The following is a 22,152-nucleotide window of genomic DNA, read 5'->3' on the forward strand; positions in this document are numbered from 1 at the left end:
CAGCGTCTCCCTGGGTATCCATGTATGCCTTCAACGGGCGATACTCTGACGACACAGCCCCACCTCAACAAAACATGCCGTCATCTCCTTCATCAAGCACGATGGAATGACTACGATTCTACCTCATCGGCAAAGGAGGCTCCAGTTGCTACGACACTAGCCAGTAGCTAGATGCACATGCCAAAACACGGGTTCAGCGGCACCTAAAACTCAACAGGAACATCAGCTCTGGCAGATGACAGCGCGCAACGTGTTTGGTGATACCAAATAACCTTCTTCGTACGCGTAGTTCCTCCTGGATGGCCAGATACTTCCGCATGTACCGAGCAAGTCCGTGTTGTCCTCCACCGGTCGTTTTCGCGGTGGCTTAGCTTCCCCGCACTTCTGGAAAGCGCTCTTCGAGCCGTCGCATTGGCACCTATCATTGGCATTGTCAAAAATGCGACATCAGCTGTAAGCTTCGGCCCGACGCGCTGGGCGTGCTTACATTGGAGTACGTAGATCGACGCTGGACCGTGATCTCGTGTTGCCCCAGGCTCGGCAATGACGATTCTGCCTTGGCTAGACATAGCCTTCCACTTTACGAGGATGCCCACGCGTTCTCATGCGGTGCCACATATCGCCTTCTTCTATCAAGCTTTGGTAGTACCAAGACTGTGGCAAAGTACATCGCCGTGCTGCACGTGTTGTTCCGCCACCTCGTCGTCGTCTGCTCGCGTAAGCAAAGCAGCCTTGATCTTACACCACCCACCGGATCTTATACCACTCTTGCAATGGACCAGGATCCAGGGTTGATCGTAAACAGCTCCAAGCTTATCTAGAAACTCTGTACGACATGAAAGGCGAGCATCACCGGTTTTCTCGGAGTCAGCCGGAAATCACGGCGTGGCTGACAGCAAGTCTAGGGCTACTTTGACTTGTTCATTCCAACATGAGACGGCTTTTACCAAGGCGCAGGAAGTCTATACCCAAGGTCTTGGCTTCCGCTGCCTTGGTTCAGCTTCCGGTGGCAGTACAATGGACATGATATAAAGAGATGTACTCACTCTCGTCGTATCAATTGTACCATCTGCTCATCCCAGTACCGAATAGCCGGATTGCTCTATTCTGGGCTGAGCTTCCCTAACAGTATTGCAACTGTCTGTAGTAATCACACCAGAGGAAAAGCAAGTAAGGCTTCAACATGCGGTGCCTCACAGCCACCAAGGCATCTACATATGCCTTGCTTTCGTTTTCGTCCATCGCCTCTGCCTGGCCATCGTACAACTTGCACAACTCCCAATTCGCGAAACGTCAAGGCCCAGGAGATCTTCCTTCCCAGGGAGGTCAAACTGAAGAGCCAGTCTTCAACGAAGAGTACGACTTCATCGTCGCGGGTGGTACGTCAACTCTTTGCCCGCCGCATGAGATCATCGGCAAACGGATCATACCCGTGGATACTGTCCACTAGGTTAGATCATCTCATAGACCCTGCTAACATCAACCAGGAGGAACGGCTGGTCTCGTCTTAGCTAATCGCCTTACTGAGTCTGGACACTTCTCCGTGCTGGTCCTCGAAGCTGGGCCCAGTCCCGAACAAGTTCTGGCATACGAATCGCCTGGCGGCAACCAATTCATCAAAGGCAGCGTAATCGACTGGGGTCTGCTTACCACACCACAAGAGCATCTGAACAACCGCACCCTTCAGTATCTCCGCGGACGAACTCTTGGTGGCTCTAGCACGACAAACGGTCTTTACTATGCGCGAGGCTCAGCCAGTGTATACGATCATTGGGCCAAGTTGGGTAACCCTGGATGGAACTGGAACGATGTCTACCGCCTCTTCAAGAAGAGTACGAAGTTGAATGCGCCCACCTCGACGGCGGAGCTTTCGGCGTTCAGCCAAGAGTACAAGACGTTCAACGAAGATGCTTATAGCGACGGGCCGCTCCAGCTAGGTTTCCAAGGATACGTTCCACCGTCTACCGAAGGATTCGTCGTCGCTTGTAGCGAAGCCGCTGATATTCCTATCGTCGAAGATCTTAACCTCGGAGATGGCGAAGGTGTGAAGCATGGAACAACGACGATGGACAGCATGCTGCGGAGGAGCTCCAGCTACGACAGCTTCTATCAGCAAGCTCGCAATCGAACGAACCTCAAGGTGCTGCATGACGCTCCTGTCACCGGTATCGTCATGAGCAAGCCATCATCGACGAACTCCACCAGTAAGCCACGTGCCATTGGTGTCAGCTACATCAACCAAATCACTGGTTTCGTGAGCCAAGCGAGAGCACGCAATGAAGTCATCGTCAGCATGGGTGCCTTCCACTCACCGCAGCTCCTCATGGTCTCAGGTATTGGTCCGGCCGACGAACTCGAGAAGGTTGGCATAACGCCTGTCGTCGTCAATGAGAATGTTGGCCATCATCTCAATGACCACTCAGTCTTCAGTATCATGGCGCGTGCCCAGGACAATGCTTCCACTACGGACATGTCTCGCACGCCCCAGAATCTGCGCGCTGCTCAGGAAGCATTCTATCAAAACCTCACCGGCCAATATACCGCGCCTTCTGGTGTCACTAACGGCTTCCAAAAGCTCAGCGAGCAGCAACTGCGCGACATCGGCGCTCAGGCTGTCATCGACGCTGGCCTCGCGAACCAAACACACATCGAGTATCTATTCGAGAGTGTATGGTACCCATGGATCCCAACACCATACTGGGCGCCGCTATCAAACGACTCCTACATCTCAGTCACCGCATCAAGCATGGTCCAGCTCTCCCGCGGCACAGTCAGCCTCCGCAGCGCTTCCATGTCCGACAGCCCCCTCATCAACAGTAACTACTATGCCGACCCCACCGACAGCGCCATCGGTATCGCTTCATTCAAGTACCTCCGCGCTATCCTTCGCCACCCGGCTCTGTCGCGCTTCACTATCGGCCCGAATTCCGGTGAAGTCAGCCCAGGTCCCGCGGTCGCTGATGACGACGACGAAGCCATCCTCGAGTATATCAAGGCGAATACCATTCCCAACTGGCATGCTACCGGTACGAATCAGATGCTGCCGCAGGAAGATGGCGGTGTTGTGGATAGTAGGCTGAGAGTGTATGGGGTTGATGGGCTGAGAGTTGTTGATTGCAGTATTGTACCGGTACTTCCGGATGCTAATATCTTGGCGAGTATCTATATGGTGGCTGAGAAGGGTAGTGAGATGATTAGGGAAGACTGGGGTGATGCGGTGTATTAATCAGCATGGAACTGAGAGGAGATTCTTTGACATTGTACAAGAAGAAGTATGAATCATCATGGCCACTGAACATGCCCTGAGCGCACACGTCCTCGACTGTGGTACCTGTTTTCATACGCGTCTTCCAAACATCCAAAATCAGGGTGTTGTATGCCGTCGGACGCACCCGGAGATGCTCACAGCTCTCCTACATACCGCCTGCCCACATCACGATCGCCTCCGCCTCCTTACGGACGACGGGGTCGTTCGGTACAAGTGATATAGCTCCACGGATAAGCTCCAGAGCGTAGACAGCTTGCAATCTATCACCCCAAATCCGAATGCACACAGCGCGGCGGTACAAGATCTTTGCCTGGAGCATCGTAGGACATACCCATGTGTACCCTTCTTTCCAATGTCCTGGTTCAACACACTTGGCAGACGTCTCAAGGCAGGAGAGGGTGAGGTTCCTGTACGATTGCCGAATTGCCAGCGGTATGGATTCGTTCTTGGAGTCCGGGCCCCACTGCATGATGTTGACCAGTGCCGAATTGAGTCCAAGTGAGCACTGCAGCTCAGCCATCTGGTCGATCCAAGGCTCACCGCCAATCTTGATGAGCTTAGCCCAGGAGTTGCCCTCGCGCATACGATCGATCTCATGCATGCTTGTTCCCCAAGCGGAGAACGCCTCCATCAGTCGGCCTTCGCGGTAGAGTTGGGCACCGCGGTCTTTGCTCTCCCTCATGAGTTTGACGATATGGTGTGGGTCATTCCACTTTTCCAACATCATCAACCTTTTCAGCTCCGTTGCGACATCAGGTGAGACATGACCATGCACTTCGACTTTCTTGAAGTCTCGCAGACAGGTCAATTCCCAGAGCAAGATCCTCTGGGTAGCCTCGGAGAAGAAGTCTGTCAAGTCGTCTTGGTACCATGGGCCTTTATGAGCGAGCATCGGAGCCACAGTTATGATGAAAGTCGCATTCTTGGCGAGCCCTGGTACAATGGTTTTTGCCATCTCGAAGCTGCCACAGAACTTCTCAAGTTGCTGACCTAAGATGACTACGCTGGCTGGTTGACTGGCGCCTACGTGCGAACTCGAGCCTCCATCTGCGGAAGGCATAGTGAGCTCCTCATCTGCGGCAGACATAGTGATATCGACAAGTTGTCTGCGATCAGATGTTAGGAAACTCAGTCAGAATAAGAGACCTTGTTGCTTTGACGTACTCATTGAACTGCGCTGCGCGTTGTCCACTTGCGACGACGGGGACGTTTTGGCCAGCGATGATGTTATGGAGAGTGCGCTTGCCCGGGCAGCTGATCCGAACGAATCTGTTGGTTTTTACCATGATGTCGTAGGCTTCACGATGAACCTGGCTGTTCACACGAAGGATGGCAGAGTCGTTCCACTGTTGAGCGGGGAGATGTTTGAACTCATAGCTGTTCTTGGTAAACAGATCCTCGGGAATCTTGCGGGCAGGAGGTGGGGCGGGTCCAAACGAGCAGAGCAGCAAAGTATAGACTTTGTTTCTGAGCTCTCCGGGAAGGTCCATGAAGCGAAAGGGCGTATCGGTATCGGCGGTAGCCATATCAGCGTCGACAGTGGCAGTCATCTTCGCGACGATTGGATTGGAATCGAGTGGGGAGTTGTTGTGCAAAGGTCGAAGGTGGGGGCAGTTTGTGGTTTGCTATCCCACGTGCGTGTAAGGCGGTCTAGCGCTCGATAAACAAACATTGGAGTCCGAGCGTGGCGGTGACGCAGCGGCAGCTCACTAAGGCGCACGTCGGAGGCGAGACAGAGATGAACGAGCATTTTTTACGTCATTGCTGTGACATCAATCCACATTGCACAAGCCATTGCATGCAACCTTGAGTTAAGAAGACATGAAGAACAGTACGCACAGCTACACAATTAACAGATGGAGTAGACGAATACGACAGAATATCAGATCAACTTCAAACACTTTATTCGTACATGTATCTGCTAAAGAGTTCTGCCTGAGACGCAGAAACGTAGGTACCAGCGCGTCTCGTAGGAAAAGACTGGATGTGAGCGCAACCGTTACATTACATATCGATTGTAATGTCTCCATTTTCACACAGATGGATGCGAATCGAATCCCCATTGGCATCGAAGTTGCAGCCAGAAGCTCTCCATCTGAGCATGGCCTCATGTGCTTTCATGATATCCCTATCGTGAGGCGAGAGTTCGAGGGCGCCTCTGATGAGATCGAGTGCGAGGCTCGCGTTGCGAATATTGCCGCCTAGGAGAATCATTATGGCTTGTCGGTAGATTAGCTTAGCGAATCGAGCATCTGAGGGCTCCCATTCGCGACCTTCTTGCCAAAGATTTGGCTCCATGCATTCTTCCGTGGCAGTCATGGTACGCCTTAAGATCATGTCGAGAGTGTCCAGAATCCTTTCAGTTTTGCCGTTCTCCATCTCGTCCTTGAACATCGCTATGATAGCGTAGCAAAGACTCAGGCAGCAAGAGTACCTTAGCTCAATCATTGCATCGACGAATGAATCCCCTCCCAACAAGACGAGGTTGCCCCACGACGAAGATGCGCGCATACGGCCGATCTCCATCAAACACTCATCCCATAACCCTGATGCTTCCTTACGAGAGCCGTGGTCCCACTCCACATCAGCGTGATCTTTCAGTCCTTGGATTTGGTGAAGAGCTTCAACAGACTCCGGCCATTCATCCTTGCACATGTTTGCCGCCGTTGCGGTCGCAATTTCGGACGACACGCGACCGTGTACATGGACATTTTTGAAGCCTCGCATGCAGGTCTTGAATGGGGAGAGCAGGCTGAGTTGTATTTCTTCCGAGACAAAAGCGTCGAAAGAATCTTTGTGGACTGGAGTGGGCTCGCCGAGCAGAGGCGCGACGTCCACATCGATTATGAGAGTCGTGTCAAAACCGATTCGATTGATGGTCGCACAGAAAGGTTCCATGTCTCTGGCGAGGAGCATAACACTCATTGGCGGCTCATGCGAAGGCGTTGACGTTGATAATGTGACTGCGAGCATGTGGCCTTTGAACTGAGAGATATGCAGATCATTGAGGGTGATGACCGTTACGTCACCCACCTGGAGGACTTCCATGAGCGGTAAAGGCGGGAATGCGCGGACAACGACGAAACGATTCGCCTTCACCATGACGTCGTAGGCTTCAAGATGGACTTGACGACTGGTGAGGAGGATGGCTGTGTCTGCGCAGTGGCCAGCAGATTCAATAGGCAATGGGTAATTTTCCCAAGTCTGTTCGACTGGAGATCCGAACGAACATAGCAACAGGGTGTAGACTTGATTGCGCAGTTCTCCGGGTAAGTCCATGAAGCGGAAGGGCTGAGTCGAATTGGATACCATGGCTTTTGCGCGCCGCTTGAGACGGCGGGCGTGCTTGCGGGATTTCATATATCAATTCCGGCGGAGAAGCGATGATAGCACGGAAGAGAGAACGACAGGTAATATCAATTTGGGGTCGTCTGTGGCGGGCTCTCGAGCACGAGCCAAGAGGTCCTAGCTTTCCCAGGCACCAATATAAGAGATTGTGAAAGGCATTTCAGAGCATTTCAGAGACTGTTGAATGCGGAATCAGAGCCGTTGTATCCACCCCAGAATGTTCTCACGCTCTCTCAGAAGTACACCGTCACCCGGCTGAGACACGAGAGCTTTGTCGATGAAGCTCAAAGCGCGATTCGCATTCTGTGGGTTTCCTTCCAGCCTCATGAACATTGCGTACCGATAGCGCAGCTTGGCGAACTGCTGAAGCGAAGGTCTGTACTTGTAACCAGGTTTCCAGAAGCCTGGCTTCAACGACCGAGTTGCAGAGTTCAGCGCGCCATCGGCCAATAGCTCGGCGCCAAACGCGTTCTTCTGCATATTCGCGATCTGAATGTGGGCGATGTTGAGCTGCATCAAGAAATATAGCGGAGCGATTTCCTCAACGAATGCATCACCTCCCTTGCGAATTAGATTTGGCCAGGAACTGGAATCACGTAACTGCTCTAGATCGTAAACGGCGTCCTGCCAACCAATGACGGCCTCCTCAAATTGGCGGTCTTTAAACTGTTGTGACCCGCGATCTTTCGCGGCCGCAAACTCGGCGAGAACAGCCGCCGGATTGAAACATCTGTCTTGCCCAAGACTTTGACGAACGGTAGCTGCCAGAGCATTGTCGACATGGCCACTAATTTCGACGGCCCCGTATCCAAACAAATTGGCCATGAACGGCATGAAAAGCGTTTCCTGCGTCTTCTTGGTGAAGAAATCGTTGAGGTCGGGTGATAGTGTGCTACTTGACGCAACGTCTAAGACAGGCGCCATGGTGATTGAGATCTTGATCTTTTCGCTGAACCCCGGATCATGTAAGTCCCCATCGTTTAATGCCTTGCAAAACCGGTCCAGATCGCTGTAAAGGATCATCGCGGTGACAGGTTCACGTAGACTCTCGGAGTCATGTGGGGAACGAGCGAATCGTGGTTGTTTGAAACCAATGTGCACACCAAGCACGTATCCCTTGAATCTATCAACAATGTCTCTGTCGATGGCGATCATCCGGACCGCTTGGCCTGCCATAGCAAGGCGCATGGGAAGCCCTCGCGACGATGTGACCTTTACGAAGCGATTGGTTTTGACCATGACACTATAGGCCTCACGGTATGTTTCTTTGGACACTAGCAGTATCGCGGTCTCGACCTGATGTTCTGCGAGTGTCGCGGTGAGAAAGGACGAGGGCTGTATCGTGACGGTAGTTGGTGGTGGGCTGAAGCTGCATAATGCGATACGATAGATCTTGTTGCGTATCTGCGGGAAATAGGAGTCAGCACGCATCATATTGTGGAGATTCGAAGAGTCCTACCTCTCCGGGGAGGTCGCGAAAGCGGAATGGGGTCGACGGCGTCGGGCCAGCCATCGCGGATACGGCAAGTCGGGAAATTGCCTGGTAAATTGGAAGAAAGAGAGGTTATATGGACAATGGTTTTGTCGATGGCAGCAAGATCTGCTTCAGCCTGATACTCGAATTTGGAGTTGGATGCTGAGGTGTCAGTAAAAAGACGCGGGGAAGCTTACACGCTAATTTGAGGTGTCACGCTAAACGCGAAGACATGTGACTTAGCGCGACGAGGTTTGTCAGTTACCCCTCTGTTGCGCATCCTCCTATACCTAACCAATGCGTCCTCCTGAACGCAGTCTAAAGTTTGGTTTCGATACCGTTGCAAGTCGCACCACAATCGAACGTTACCGTATTTGTACGTTCAACGCCCTCCAACACAACAACAAAAGCTACTTAGCGCGGCCTCTGTGCGATCTACGAGCTCCAGAGCGACAACGTTGCGGCTCACGTCGCTCCGCACGACCAAACGTACTGCGGCCTTTATACACTCAATCGCTATCCCCTGTGGACGCTAGAAGATAGCTCTTCCGGCCTTGCAAAACGATCGATGCCATTTAGTCCACGTTATGCGTGAGTAGACTACCTTCCACGATAAACATTGTCTTTTTCACGTGCAGCACGCTCCGCATCCTCCTCTACACTGCTGTGTCCCGTTTCATATAGCATTAGCGCTGTAGGTGCAGCCTTGAAGGTAGCACGGACAGTCGCCAGGGCCAAGACTTCGTTCTCCCCGCCGGAGTCCCTCTCTGCGCACACGAGCAGTACAGTGTTGTCTTCTGTTGATCTCTCGTCCATGATGGCAAAAAGGTCCGTAAAGATTTCCGACTCTGTATCCTCGCGAAGCTTCAAGAGCAGTTGGTGACATTCCTGGGGCGTCTTTCCAATGAATGGGGAGTTTGGGTCGCTTCCGTCTTGTCCTGGTACCCCTGATGCCTCGTCGTAATAATCGTCAACGCTGTCCACGAAAACAATTCGCCACATGTCGACCTCGTCGCGAGTTTCCTTGATGAAAAGATCTATAGTCTGCAACCCTCGCTTGAAGTCAGTGCTGAGCCGAAGCTAGGGAGAGGATACACCCCACTGACCTCTTCGGGTAGCCGGGCGGCGCAAACTACAGGGTACATTAAACCCATTTTTCGAAGTTTAGGCGGAAGGGAGATCAGAAAGATCAGGTATCGACCAGGACGAAAGAATTCAGCAAGCTCTCACGTTAGTACAGTGGTATGAACATTCGGCGTGATCGAAGGAGAACGTGTGTAACACAGCATGTGGGATTTTAGCAATGTGACGTAATTCCCCTCTTAGGTTTCTAATGTTTCCTGATGAAGGATCATTCCGCGTGCGGGGCACGCTACGGTAACTCCCCGCTAGCTTCCGGCTATCACGGCCGCCTGCTTAGGTACCCCGCCCCTCCCGCGCCGATCCTTTTCTCCCTCATCTGGCTTCCTGCACCACCAAGCTAGCGACTTTGAGCGAAAATGAGCGAAAACGGGCGAAACTGGGCGAAACTGGGCGTAATCGGGTCCAATCAGGCGTGGTTGCACGTAAGCGCTTGGAAAACATCCCTCATGCCCGCGCATCGAATCGCAAGCGTCTATTCGTTCTAGTCCTCGCAACATTTGCAGATCGTATTGACCGGTTGAGTTCATACTATACAACCCGGTTTATACTGTACCTACTATCCAGCGTTCTCCCAACTACCCGCGGACGCGTTCAACGTTTGCAAAGCTTGTGGATAGCGGTACAACGTATCTTCACAGCCTGCTCATAACTAAGATTTCTAGTCTGTAAAGCATGGCACATCAGCAAATATACTTTACCCCACATCCTTCATCTCACTTACTTCAGCCTGCATGGTTCATCTTACGTACGCCACTGTACATTCTCTATGCTAAAATGTGACATACGTTCCTCCTCCACCTTATCACTCTCGATCGGCAATGCGTTAGTAGCACATGATACATGTACATATGACAACACACGTTCCAATTCTGTTAGCTCGGGACGCCTGATAATTGACTTTGAACCCCATCATGTCACTGCTACGTATAAGAAGTGGCCTGGCTTGCTTTAAACTTTCCTTCCACTTTCTTCCGAGATCTTCATTCTACGACACCTCTTTCCACGTTCTTCATCAGCTGTGTCTGTACAGTTTCTTTTGGTCTTCCCGATTGAGACCACCCAGTATGCTCGCTCTCGCATTGATTGCTCTTGTCCCATTTGCCCTCGGCCAGCAGTATATGCTGAACCTGGATTGTTCCGAGTATCCGGGGCCTTGCAACAACGACTGCTACGCGATATATGTCGCTAACAAGCCAAGGGTATGGAAGGATCGCCTAGCTCAGGAGGATATTTGGGCGCTGACTTCTGTCCTCAGATCCTTAACTACAATGGGCCCGATGGTCAGTCTGCCGCACGTCGGAGGGCGGCTGGTTGTGTCTCCCCTACGCCATGTCGCAATGGCAAGATGGCAACGCCGGGTCCTGACGAGGACACTTGTGACGAATATCCTTACGCGTCCGTTGTCGAAGGCGGCAGTGGAGCACTTCTTCGGTGCACCGAGTCGGGGGAGAACACGGCAGAGGGTAGTCGCTTGAGTGGATTCTTCAGTTCCACCTGCGGCAACGAACCCTGCACTTTCGATCTTACGTTCGGAAATCCCGGTACAGGCAACACGTAAGATTTCGTGCTCCCCAGTCTCCTCGTTTCATTTGGCTAACCAGTGCCCAGTCCATACTGTCTTGATGGAGGTGGTGCAAACGATGGGTACCAGTACGTGTACCAGGGCAATGGAAATTACAACCTTCATAGCAGAGGTAGGCGCATGCTACATCTATATTTGAGCCTGATCATTATTGACGCAGATTGCAGACTCAAACGCTACCGAGGACGACGGATGGGGGCTACACAAGGCAGACCCAGCCGACTACTTCCCTCCTCATCTCCGCCGCGAATTTCTCTTAGCAGATGGTAGCCGCACTGTACTTGCGACGCGTGATTTAACTGCCTCTTACGACGATGCGATCTTCTACTCTATGAGCAACGGCACGGTCTATCAGACTCATGCGATCAGGGAATTACTCGGGTTGGAAAAAAGTCCCCAGTTGCAAGACCCGGCCTTGAAGAACACGAAGAGAGTAGTTCCATTTGTAGCGTAAGCTCTTATGCTCTGTATACGAGCGATAGTGCTCAGTCTAGTCTATTAGAGCGACTATGTCGTACACACACTCTCTATAGTGCTTAGCCTAGTTTCTTAAAACGTTACCGCGCTACGCGCAGTTCTTCTATTCTTTATTCTATCTACAACGCCCACTCCGCCACGACAGCCTGGACTGCCAAACGCCGCATCCGTCGTAGACTTTGGCGATAAAGCTCGCAATATCTTCCGCCTATTTACGAAGATTTGTAGAAGCCTAACTACATTCTCATTTAGCGCTGATGATGCGTGACGCTACAGACCGAATCAAGGCAAGAAGCGCATCCTTCCAAGGTTGCATTTCGCTTAACAGGCAGCAATCCTCATTTACGAGATTGGCGCGTTAAAGCTCACGCGACGTCCACCCTGGAAACTCGAAATCGACTCGCAGCAATATCATTCTTCTATTACAACCAGGTCAAAGATGGCCAACACCTGCCTACCCCGCCTTCCGGACGAGTTGTTCATCCAAGTCCTCCAAAGCGTCGACGACCCATTCGTGCTCTGGGTTACATGCCGTCAAGTATCGCAAGCCTGGAGAAAAGAGGCCGAGCGCACATTCCGAGCGACCTTTCTTCCCATCCTTCACATCGAGTGGACCCACATTCAATTTGGTCGGATAGAGAAAAACCTCATCGCTACCACAGACGAACATTCCATCGACCCACAATCTTCAACGCTCTCTCTCCTTCTACGACCAGGTCAGCCGCGTCCGGAGGAACTGTCTACCCTGTGGCAAGATACTGCCTCATGTGGGAGGTTGGAGCACGATGCCACGTGGATCAAAGCGTACGGTGACGTGGCTATGTGGACAGCTGGCTATGGCTTTGAAGAGCTTGTACAGGCCATCTGGTTTGATACGCCGGATGGACGATATACTTTCGTCGGTGGTGCGGAAACGCGTGCTTTCGACCTCAAGTTTCCTGCACTCGAGCAAGACGGGTGTTTCAGCTGCCGAGTCACATGCGACTGGAAAGCGTTGATGAATGCGCTGTTCATGGAGGAGAGATATGTACGGCGGCACCAGGATCCAGGTCCCTCTTTTTACGAGATTGCGGAGGAAGGTATACGCGCGAATTTGGTCAAGGCTGAGCATGGTGTCATCACCAGGACTACCACACCGGACCCAGATCCGTGGGAAAAGGCTATTGCGTATGAAAAGGAGCTATACGAAGTGGAACTCAGGAGGCTTTTGCGAACACATTGCCACCACAATGAGGATTACAAAACCCTTTATGCTGCAGCCTTCCAGCAGAGGCTACGTCTTGCGTTCAGCAGGGAGGGTAAAGACCTTTACAATGATGTCTTTGATCACGGGTGCGACGCAAATGCGCCACTGAGTTTCAACCTCGAGAAGACTGGATGTCGGTGGATGATGCAGTGTCGGCTTGATAGACTTTACGCCTTTGCCAAAGGGATTTGGGAGGGGAGATTCGGAAAATTGGCAGGGTCGAGTTACGAAATCGTGGCGGGCCAGGTGTGATGCTCGTTACAGTTTGTTGTAGTCTACCAAATCAAACCAAGGCAGATCATCAGTCTTGTCACACGCTTTGTATCGATCCATTGTGTGGCCTGGGGAAGACAAGTCGGCAAGAATAGTTTCTATCAAGTCGTGTAATTGGTCATCCGCAAATTCACGCCATATAGCGGCTAGCCTGTCATCGTGCAAGCGACTCTTGATGGATGCGTCCAATCGTTCGGGTAACACGCGAAGCAGTTGTCGAGAGGTGTTGTGCAACTCTTCGCATTGCGATAACCTATCATCGCGATCTGGATATCCCGGTACTGCGCTTTGCGTGCCGACATCCAATCACGGTTAGTAGGCCAATACAATAATAGGGAGGCATAAAACTCACAAGCTCTTCTCAGCTCCTTCTCATCAGCGTCTACGAATATGAGCCGGTAGATCTCACGCCATCGCTCCTCTTCCGACTTCCCCGCTGCACCTTTCTTGGACCGCATCACTTCGAGTGTCGCATGGCTTACAGTCGAGATCTCTGGGCTCGGCTTTTGCATAAGCTGGCATGGCTGGATATTGCGTTGATGCATGGCTAGGTCTTGTTTTCCTCTTGCGTTTCCCTGAAATGTAGCCCCGCATCGTTCACATGTATAGTATAGGTGCACACGTTCCAGATGTTGTTTGAGTCTGTGGATGCCGAGGAAGCCTGGCCCGACGCAAGAGTCGTTTTCACAGCGTTGTGGGTTGCGTACGTAGAAAGGGCAAGCGAGACCGGGGTTGGTGGTATCGCAACGACGGCGTCGGGGCTTTTTGCGGGACGGTGGGTTCGTATCGTTGGTAATGGTGTCTGATTTGGGCGGTATATGGCGGTCGGCTTCGTTTGCGCGTTTGCGTGATGCTTTGTCTACGCTAGGTGTCTTACTGTGAGAGCCGTAGCCGCTGTCGAGGTCTTGCTGTGTCACGGTGGTGAGCGTGGGTGACGTCAAACTCGTTTTCGTTAGGGCCGAGGTTATTGATGATGACGCGCCGCATGAACTGGTCGTTTTGATTTCGGCATTGTTGCGGGCATTTGCGGTGAGAGGCTCGTCAATACCATATGTTACCGGCAAGTTGATGTGACATCCATGAGCCAGGGCCGCTCTATCAACCCCGAGGCCAGGCAGTCTCTCATCATCGATCGACATCAGCGTTCTCGTGTTATTGTGACTGTCAAACACCTCCACAGGTTTCAGCTCCCGGCAGCCATCATAGAATGATGGAAATGACGACAAATTCTGCTGAACCGCAGAGACCAAATCGTCAGCTGTATGGAGTTCTAGAGAACTTCTCATCTTTGGCACATGTACACGTGTCATTCCTGAAGCCTCGTAGGTCACGATATCGTTCATTGCGCCGTCCGTTGCAATGTCCAGGACGGAAGGGTAGTGACAGGCGTAATTGTCAAGAAAGCTGGTAGCGTCGCACATGGAGCATGCAGCCCATAGTGAAACACGGTTCTCAGCGAAGCCGCATTGACAACATGTCCACATGCGCAAGTGCTCGACGTGCCCGTTCGCAAGCGAGTAGAGTACGCTCTCTGCGCAGTGCGCGCATCGCCAGTGTGTGCCTCCGGAACGGAAGATGGTCGAATTTGAGGGTGTCGTCTTCGAATAATCAGGAACTGGAGGGGCTATCGCGTCGGTAGAGCTGCGCGGGAAGTCGAATGTATCAAATAAGGTTTCCATGATGACGATATGTTGGAGTCGCGGATATCTTAGGCCCTAAAGTCGACGAGAAGGCTACAGTTGTACTGATCAGGCGAGCATCACTTCCAGAAATGTGCTGAGACGTTCAAGCACCTACCTTGAACGCGCAAAGTTGCGCGAACTCTCAGCCGTGGGGCTTTGCGCGCAAGATGCTTGGCCATTGACACGTTCAGCTTCCCGCATGATGCATATAAGCAGAGACGTGTACCAATCAGGAGCGGTGGTACGAACTTGCAACGGTGACAAGCAGCAGTTTATCTGGTGTTCGCGGACACCAGCTGGACGATCGTTGTAGGTCCCCCTGTTCTCGGTGGAATGCGAGGGTGCTCCTAACCCTTGGAGCGGCGTGGAGAGCTCTGAAGCACCTGCAGTGGTGGGCGGCGCACGTTGAAGGACATCGAATGAGAGGAGAGCGATGTTGTAGGCTATCAAAACAGCGGATCCGATGCTGGAGCTTTCGAGTGTGAAGGCAACCTTGGAAGGGTTCGGTCGCTGAGGGAAGTGTGTCGTTGATACGGAGTTCAGCTGGACCCCGTCTATAGTGCCGGTGGAGTTCTTGTAGCAAGTGCAGCTGTCGGTCGCATGTGTCTCCTGCTAGGGCTGTATTGGGTGCGTGTGCACTTTAGACGCACCCGTCTCTCTTGTCCAAAAACACCGTGCCATAATCGCCGCTGTGCCCGGCCGGCAGAACGTCGGTGCAGGGTCCATGGTCACCCACCTTCACAGGGCCAAAGCGCAGCTTGTAGCGCTAGCAAGCGATCATGTGACCGCTAGCGCGCCAAGCCCGCAGCGCCCATATCAACCTCGCGCAGCCCGTCCCCTCCTTCGCTCCTTAGCTCTCTTTGCCTTTTGGCTTAGGTACGTCCCCCTTCTACAAACACCCTTGAGACACCTGCTGACTCACCCCTTCAGATCAAGTGTAGTATCTGTTCTTTTCAGTTTAATCTCTGAAACGTAAGCCTTCTCTCACCCATTACCCTTTTCGGCATCGCGCTAATATTTCTCAGGTCACTACGGTGACTTCAAGATTATTCTTATTTTTGTACTCGGGTCTTGGGTCCCTGGGCTTGCTCATACTCCGGACCACAGTGTCGCCAGTATCGCACTATCTCTGGCTGACGCGACCACTTTTTCATTAAGACTTCTGGCTTGCCAGTTGCTTGAGGAAGAAGCTTGCTTTCTAACCCCACACATCACTATTCAGCTCTTCATAATGATTGATCGTGCACTCGACTGGCCCCGGGTGAGAGCGTGATCATTTGTGATGCTGTACTGACGGCTTCGAGATCTCTGCCAACATGGACAAAAGCTCTTCCGGTCCTTGTTGACAGCAGGCTGGCTCAACGCCAACCACTGAGACCTTCTCGTGTTACCGTCGTGCAGACGCTCGTCCGTGAATGCTGACTTCTCGCCGCCATCCGTGAAAGTGTGGCTAGTCGGCCGATGAGCAAAGTCGCACCGACTGCTCGAGCCAAATCGTGACTACGCGCAGCATCTCGAGAAACTGTCTAAACACACCTGCTCCAGTGGCTACATCCCGGTGACCTCAGCTAGTCTTCAACTGCGTTCACTAGTCCTTCCATATATAGAGCCGGTGCTGGTAACTTGCGTTTGGATAGTTGGCCTACCTAACTGCGACATCTGCGCAGAAGAAGGTTGCGAAAGAACGAAGAGTTTGTACAAAATCTGTTATCAAGATCCTTCCCAAGCTGTGTCGATGTGACTAGCTTGGATTAAAAAAACCAAAAGAATCTCCCACTTTTGTACTCGAACCACCAACGATCATACCTTCGCACAAGATTTGCCTTCTCGAGACCTACAGTGAGCACTATTTCGTATCTATGGTCCCCAAGACGATCTTCTAGTAGTGGGTTCAGGCGTTTCAGCAAGAACTCTTCAATCCCCATTTGCAAACCCAAACCATAAATGTAGCCGCACACCAAGGTCGTCGAAGATGATGAGACCGTCAGTTCATTGACAACAACATTGATAAAATCTAGGAATACTCCCTGTACGGTCTTGTTGTAATCAACTGCAATCCTATCCTCCACTCTTACGACACCCATGAAACCGTAAACTTTGTCTCTGGGGTCTTGACATTTGCTGTCTCTGAAGTTCTGGATGCAGTCCATTAACGGCATGGAATGATCCTGACCACTACGGTGATAACCGTGACTGATCTTAAGAAGATATTTGGCCGCGGGTTCAACGTAGAGGTCCCATATCGGGGATGCTGGTAAGCCCTTGAGGTGTAAACAGTTCCATGTGACGCAACGATTCCCATTGATACGGATCTTAATTCGTCTGGCAACCAGTATTTCCTGCACTATCCACAGTCGCGTGAAGTATATGTTCTCCAACAACGATACAACATCCTCACTACGCAGGTCTTTATCGTTGAAACGATCAACCTCTTCTGGGCTCGCTATAGGTATGTCGCCTAGCCAGACAATGACAGAGGTGGCGTCGCTGTAGATACGCGACATCATTCCGACCTGGTGGTTTCGTTCCGCTGTATCCGCCTGCGCAATGCAGATTTGATCGATCCATAGCCATGTATCCACATCTTCTCGCAACTCCAACAAGCATGCGTGCAGAATGTCTCGGATCTTGAGTCTCTGGTCTGCGATGAAGATATCATGCGATGGCGACGGCGGGCCCCACCGGTAGGATAGCGCGATGTATTCCGGGGCCTGCTCGAGCGGGAATACTTCAACTTCGCAGTGTACGGGGCCGTGTTCTTCTTTGCGAAGCTTGAGCAGGCGTATCTCGTCAAGAGAACGACTAAGTGGTTGGTGCATGTATGTTGCGGGCTCCGTTGGCGGCTCAAGACATGCCTCGTGAGGCTCTCCGATGATTGTCGCATCCCGTTCGCACATCGCGCATTGTCTTTGGCTGTTGAAGTTTCGAGTGCGTCGTTATCGAGATGAGTTCCGTGTTAAGGCGAGGATGCATTCTAGGCAGACGAGATCTTGTTATCGTCTATGGCAGCTGAGGCAATGCGGGGCTGTGCAGCAATCGCGCGTCGTGGCGTTTTCAGCCTTGTCAGCTGACTGCATGGTCATGTAGAAAGTGCATGAACGCAAAGCTGGGGAAACAGGCCTCGGTAAAAGATTCTTGTTCTACATAATCCTACAACATAGGTGAGGTGGTGCCGACATGATGGTGTTGAGATCCATCTTCTGCCGCCGGAATCTAGCGTCGAGCACAGACCCCGATCTCGCACCACCTGAGCCACCGGAACACCAACAACAACACAAACACGAAGAGAGCGACAAAACTACCGTACAAAAGACCCAAGAACTCCTCCCAATCTCGCGTGTGCGGAACAATCTAGAAACACCGAACAACGTCATGTAATGCGCAACTACCAAGGGCAGACAAACACAGGCTGTCGCGTGTAATCGCCGCACTGGTACTCGCCCTTCTCCGCGTTCACATCGTTGGGATCCTTGTCGGCCGGATCGTTCACGCAGCCAATGACCCTCTCGCCACACCATAGCGCTCCCGGGTCGTCGCCGTCGTTGCGGTACTCGCACACCTCTCCGTCAATCTCGAGATCGAGCTCTTTGGTGCCGCCAGGGTACGTTGTGCCAGACTCATCCCACGGTACAGTCTCAAAGGGCCGGAGGAAGTCTTCGCGGCACTCGACACCCTGCTCATAGTCGGCTTCGAGGAAGAGCCAGTCCATCGTGGGGGCGCCTGGGACATAGGCACCGAGGACTGCGAGCTGCTTGGTCGGGCCAGTCGGCTCTGGCTCTTGCTCCGGCTCCGGCTCAAAATCATCGCAGACGCCACGCCTGGCCTTCTTTGTAGGTGATTCTCGAAACTTATTGTGGAGGTCTTGGATGGCCTGGTCTACATCGCCCATGAATTTCTCCATTCCTTCAGTCTGGAGGGTATTGAGATCGCGGAATTCGAAGAGGGGCACAGAGCGCTCAGAATTGAACATCTTTTCTTGGGTTTTGCCTAGTCTTCCAATGGACCCGTCGATTTCCTTGTCGAACTCGGTGAGCTTATCGTTTTCATCCGATTCTGGGTCTAGACCATGGATCCAGTCACGGATGTTGCATTTGGTATCGCCTTGAGCAAAAGTGTAGTCGCCAAATTTGTTGTCGGTAGGCTCGGGACTTTCGGGGGTACCTCCACATACGTCTGTATCAATTCTACGTTTGGTTAGACTGGTCAAACCATCTATAGGTCAAGCCATAACTTACTCGGTTCCGCCACTCTGGTAGCACGCAAGGATGTTGAACAAATCCCAAAGTTTGTCCCCCTTTGATGCCAACTTGGAGCTGACATGCGACAGCATCACGTTAAAATTTGTTCGAGGCGTGAACGATGTGAAGATCTTGGGACTTGAACCCGGTTGGAGAGGATCCTTTGCGTTTTTGGCGTACGATAAGACCAGGGTGCAAAAGGCCAGCACGTCATCCGTGGCCGCTTCCGGACCGATGCCGCCTGGGCTGGACTGGAAGTGATTCTTCGTTACGAAATCAAGCTTCTTGTTTTGAAAACGATCGAGCCCATTGAGGATATTTGGATCGCTCTCATCGAATTGTTCCTTCATCAGGCTGTACAGTGCCTCTAATGGCATCGGCGTGGTGATTTGGGGCTGGTAAGATATCTTCTCTGGTTTCCTATCTTGGCGGGTGATGATCGTCCACTTATTGCATTTGTTTTCGGCTACGTTGACCTTTCGTGAATCTGCGTCAAGTTTTCCGTTCCATGGGTACCAGTCAATCTGAAGGGGTTAGCAAGATTGATCACGGGTCTGCTGGGTGGCACCTACGAGATCCTGGGCCATAGCTGCCGCGACCTTCGCGCCGTTGGTCGCATCATCTGTGCTGCCTACTTTGACCTTGACACCATCAATGATGTACTCAGCCTGGAGTGCTCCAGGTTCGTTGACAGAGTCTGCAGTGAGCTCCCAGTTCGTGCCTGTTCGTTCGGCAATGACCTTTCTCTTTGCGGCGTTTGTATCGTCTGCGCTACATCCCGACTTTGTAAGGCGGAAGTCCGGACTCTCAAACTCGGCACCAATCCCGGCCGTCCCATCCGTATTGACTCTGTCGGGATCGTCGGCCATTCCATCTTGGATGTCTAGCTGGCATTCCTCTAGGCGCCGTTGCAGAGGCGTACGGATCACAGCTGCAGACGCTGTAAGGACAACTGAGGAACATAGTAGGAACCGCATCGCAGAGGCTCGCTTGGCGCGCATGGCGAAGAGTAGGGAAATTGATAACGGATAAAGGAAGTAGGAGTTAACGATAATAGAGGTGATGATGAAGCAGTGAGAAACTGGCTGTGATGACTTGTGTTGAAAAGAGAGCCAAAACATGTCCTCTTTATAGCCCTGAAATGGAGATAAATACCAATGCTGACGATCGCATTGAGCCCCCTCATGCTGAGATTGAATGCTGGAAATAGCATCCCCGAGAATGACTTCCTCATGGCTCGCGTGGTGCGGGCAGACGGCCGCCCCATCTTGTTGCAATGGAGGCTTTTGCTTAGAAGAAGCTGATGATCAAAATAAGAATACGAAGGAGACATGACGAAGACAATGGAAAGTTGTGTATTTCGGGGGCGAAGATGAAGCGATGGTGGAGAAGAGGAATCGGTTGAGGGAGAGACAAGGCCCCAGTCTGAATCACTGTAAGTCGCAAAGCAGGATTGTGAACGCCCCGTCTGAGTCAAAGGCGCTTTTTCTTGTCTGTTGAGTTGGTTTGGGGAGGAGTAGGAGTCAGTTCAGAACAAACCTGAAGCGTAGGGCGAGGCCGGCTTGGCGAGGTAGTAAGCCTGGGCAGGGCCGTCCAATGGCCTCCCTTCCTTAGTCGCTAAAGGCTTCAGCAGGGTCTGTCCCAGGGGCATGACGTCAGCCCGAGACAACGTCTGCTATACATATCGCGGACCCCAAATCTCTCGCTTGATACTGCGCGCCTAACTAGACTTACCCCAAGGCTATTGTAATCATACCGCGTCCCTCAAGAGTACACCTTCAATGGCCAGCCCGGACCAAATTCAGACCCCAAGCTGAGTCAAAGTCGCATTCTCCTCGTAACTAGACGTTGCATATCCCACTGTTTCCAGGGTTCTTGCTCTCACGAAGTCGTCTACAACGTCGCTATGGCTTTACTGGAATTAGCCGACGAACTCCTCGCGCTCATCGTCGACCATACGATTCCAGAGGGTTTCGAGAGCCTATGTCTGTCCTGCCGCAAGTTCCACACGCTTTGCAAGCCCTTGCTCAAGCACCACAACGAACTCCGCTCGCACTTTCGCAACTTCGATTATCTTCTCAAGGACAAATACCCTTCCCTCACCATCAGGACGCCGTTTGAACTCATAGCCCGAATCGCTGAAGAGCCAGTTGTTGCGCGCTACATCGAGCATGCAGATTTCAAGGCGGACCTTCGGCTACCTGTTGGCGGACGCCTCTGGATCATGGAAAGGGATGGCTATCGTCCTGAGACCGTTCGCGACTTGTTTGCCAGTTCCAAGTACTTGTCAGGCAACGAATGGCGGGACTACTTCGAAAAGTATGAACGAGGTCTGGAAGACAACCAATATACTCAGGCTGCCTCGTCGTTTCTTCTAACACTGCTGCCCAACGTCAAGACCGTGGTTCTTCCCTTTCGCTGGACTCACGACAAAGAAACCGATAAGCTTTTTGAGGCCATCGTCCACCACGCGCGTCTACCAAACGCCACTTCGACCAATGCCAGTCTCGCTCTAGTTACTACTCTGAAGACTGGGTCCTCATTTGCGATGCGGCAAGGCCTTGTCCTGAACAAGATCACTCCGCTCCTGGCCCTTCCACGCATCCACACGTTCCACGGCCCCACCTCCATATCCGACATCGAAGCCTCCGAGCCTTCTTCTCCAGGTCAATCAATCCCGCCCCCTGTGGGCGGAACATTGGAAATAGCCTATCTGCGCGGCTGCAACCTCGATGGTCCCGCTATGCAACACTTCCTGCGCTACACGCCGCGCCTGAAAACGCTCGTTTATTCCCACTCTGACAAGCAACTTAGTCGAGTTTGGGATATTTGCGACCTCGTTACGACTATCGGCAAGGAAGCTGGCAGCCATCTCGAAGAGCTGTCTATCACAAAGCGCGAATTTAGCGGCAAGATCGCGCTTGGAACAACGACCATGCGGAACTTCCCGCGTCTGCACAAGCTAGAGATCCCTCTTGACCTTGCGACATGCGTCATTAGATCCGCTGCCCACCTCGGAACGGATCCTGCAGATCAGTCTCATGTCAATCTTCTGATGTGTGGCCTAGTCCCCGCTTCGGTCACTCGGTTGTTTCTAACATCAGAAGAGTGGAAAAGCCGTGATGATGACATCAACTCCACAACCGTGTCAGAGACAATCGACGGGGTTCAAGTATTTGAGGGGAGACCGCAACAGCACAAGCAAACCCTCGAAACCATGTTTCACGGCTTTGCTGAGAAAAAGGACGAGCAGTTACCTTGCCTCAAAGAAATACGCATGTCTTGCCATTGGTCTGCCGACGAAGCTTTGAAAGCCCGATGCGAGAGCTTGCGCGCTGAGGTGGAAATTGTGGGCGTGGAAGCTCACATTCATGCTAATCGGTGGACGCAAGCGATGGATTATGCGGGGAGATCGCCGTAG

General features: G+C 52.2%; 8 protein-coding genes across 8 annotated transcripts; 3 read left to right on the top strand and 5 right to left on the bottom strand.

The window, feature by feature from the left end:
- Positions 1-1,183: 1,183 nt before the first annotated feature.
- On the top strand, positions 1,184-3,226 carry J4E85_008034 (uncharacterized protein; the record flags this gene model as incomplete). Its single annotated transcript, XM_051472263.1, has 2 exons — positions 1,184-1,379; positions 1,488-3,226. 2 exons carry the CDS (start codon positions 1,184-1,186, stop codon positions 3,224-3,226), a joined length of 1,935 nt encoding a protein of 644 aa, XP_051323728.1.
- Positions 3,227-3,413: 187 nt separating this feature from the next.
- J4E85_008035 (uncharacterized protein) lies at positions 3,414-4,818 on the bottom strand (the record flags this gene model as incomplete). Its single annotated transcript, XM_051472264.1, has 2 exons — positions 3,414-4,374; positions 4,433-4,818. The coding sequence occupies 2 exons, from the start codon at positions 4,816-4,818 to the stop codon at positions 3,414-3,416; spliced, it is 1,347 nt and encodes a 448-aa protein (XP_051323729.1).
- A 454-nt stretch (positions 4,819-5,272) lies between these two features.
- On the bottom strand, positions 5,273-6,580 carry J4E85_008036 (uncharacterized protein; the record flags this gene model as incomplete). Its single annotated transcript, XM_051472265.1, has 1 exon — positions 5,273-6,580. The coding sequence occupies one exon, from the start codon at positions 6,578-6,580 to the stop codon at positions 5,273-5,275; it is 1,308 nt and encodes a 435-aa protein (XP_051323730.1).
- Positions 6,581-6,808: 228 nt separating this feature from the next.
- On the bottom strand, positions 6,809-8,129 carry J4E85_008037 (uncharacterized protein; the record flags this gene model as incomplete). Its single annotated transcript, XM_051472266.1, has 2 exons — positions 6,809-8,020; positions 8,076-8,129. The coding sequence occupies 2 exons, from the start codon at positions 8,127-8,129 to the stop codon at positions 6,809-6,811; spliced, it is 1,266 nt and encodes a 421-aa protein (XP_051323731.1).
- Positions 8,130-11,731: 3,602 nt separating this feature from the next.
- On the top strand, positions 11,732-12,790 carry J4E85_008038 (uncharacterized protein; the record flags this gene model as incomplete). The annotated part of the gene is made up of 1 exon (XM_051472267.1): positions 11,732-12,790. The coding sequence occupies one exon, from the start codon at positions 11,732-11,734 to the stop codon at positions 12,788-12,790; it is 1,059 nt and encodes a 352-aa protein (XP_051323732.1).
- Positions 12,791-16,244: 3,454 nt separating this feature from the next.
- Positions 16,245-17,390, bottom strand: J4E85_008039 (uncharacterized protein; the record flags this gene model as incomplete). Its single annotated transcript, XM_051472268.1, has 1 exon — positions 16,245-17,390. The coding sequence occupies one exon, from the start codon at positions 17,388-17,390 to the stop codon at positions 16,245-16,247; it is 1,146 nt and encodes a 381-aa protein (XP_051323733.1).
- A 488-nt stretch (positions 17,391-17,878) lies between these two features.
- On the bottom strand, positions 17,879-19,732 carry J4E85_008040 (uncharacterized protein; the record flags this gene model as incomplete). The annotated part of the gene is made up of 3 exons (XM_051472269.1): positions 17,879-18,677; positions 18,729-19,255; positions 19,304-19,732. The coding sequence occupies 3 exons, from the start codon at positions 19,730-19,732 to the stop codon at positions 17,879-17,881; spliced, it is 1,755 nt and encodes a 584-aa protein (XP_051323734.1).
- A 905-nt stretch (positions 19,733-20,637) lies between these two features.
- Positions 20,638-22,152, top strand: J4E85_008041 (uncharacterized protein; the record flags this gene model as incomplete). The annotated part of the gene is made up of 1 exon (XM_051472270.1): positions 20,638-22,152. The coding sequence occupies one exon, from the start codon at positions 20,638-20,640 to the stop codon at positions 22,150-22,152; it is 1,515 nt and encodes a 504-aa protein (XP_051323735.1).

The sequence above is a fragment of the Alternaria conjuncta genome (genome assembly GCF_024043145.1).
Source record: "Alternaria conjuncta strain BMP 0040 chromosome Unknown scaffold_12, whole genome shotgun sequence".
NCBI lineage: Eukaryota > Fungi > Ascomycota > Dothideomycetes > Pleosporales > Pleosporaceae > Alternaria > Alternaria conjuncta.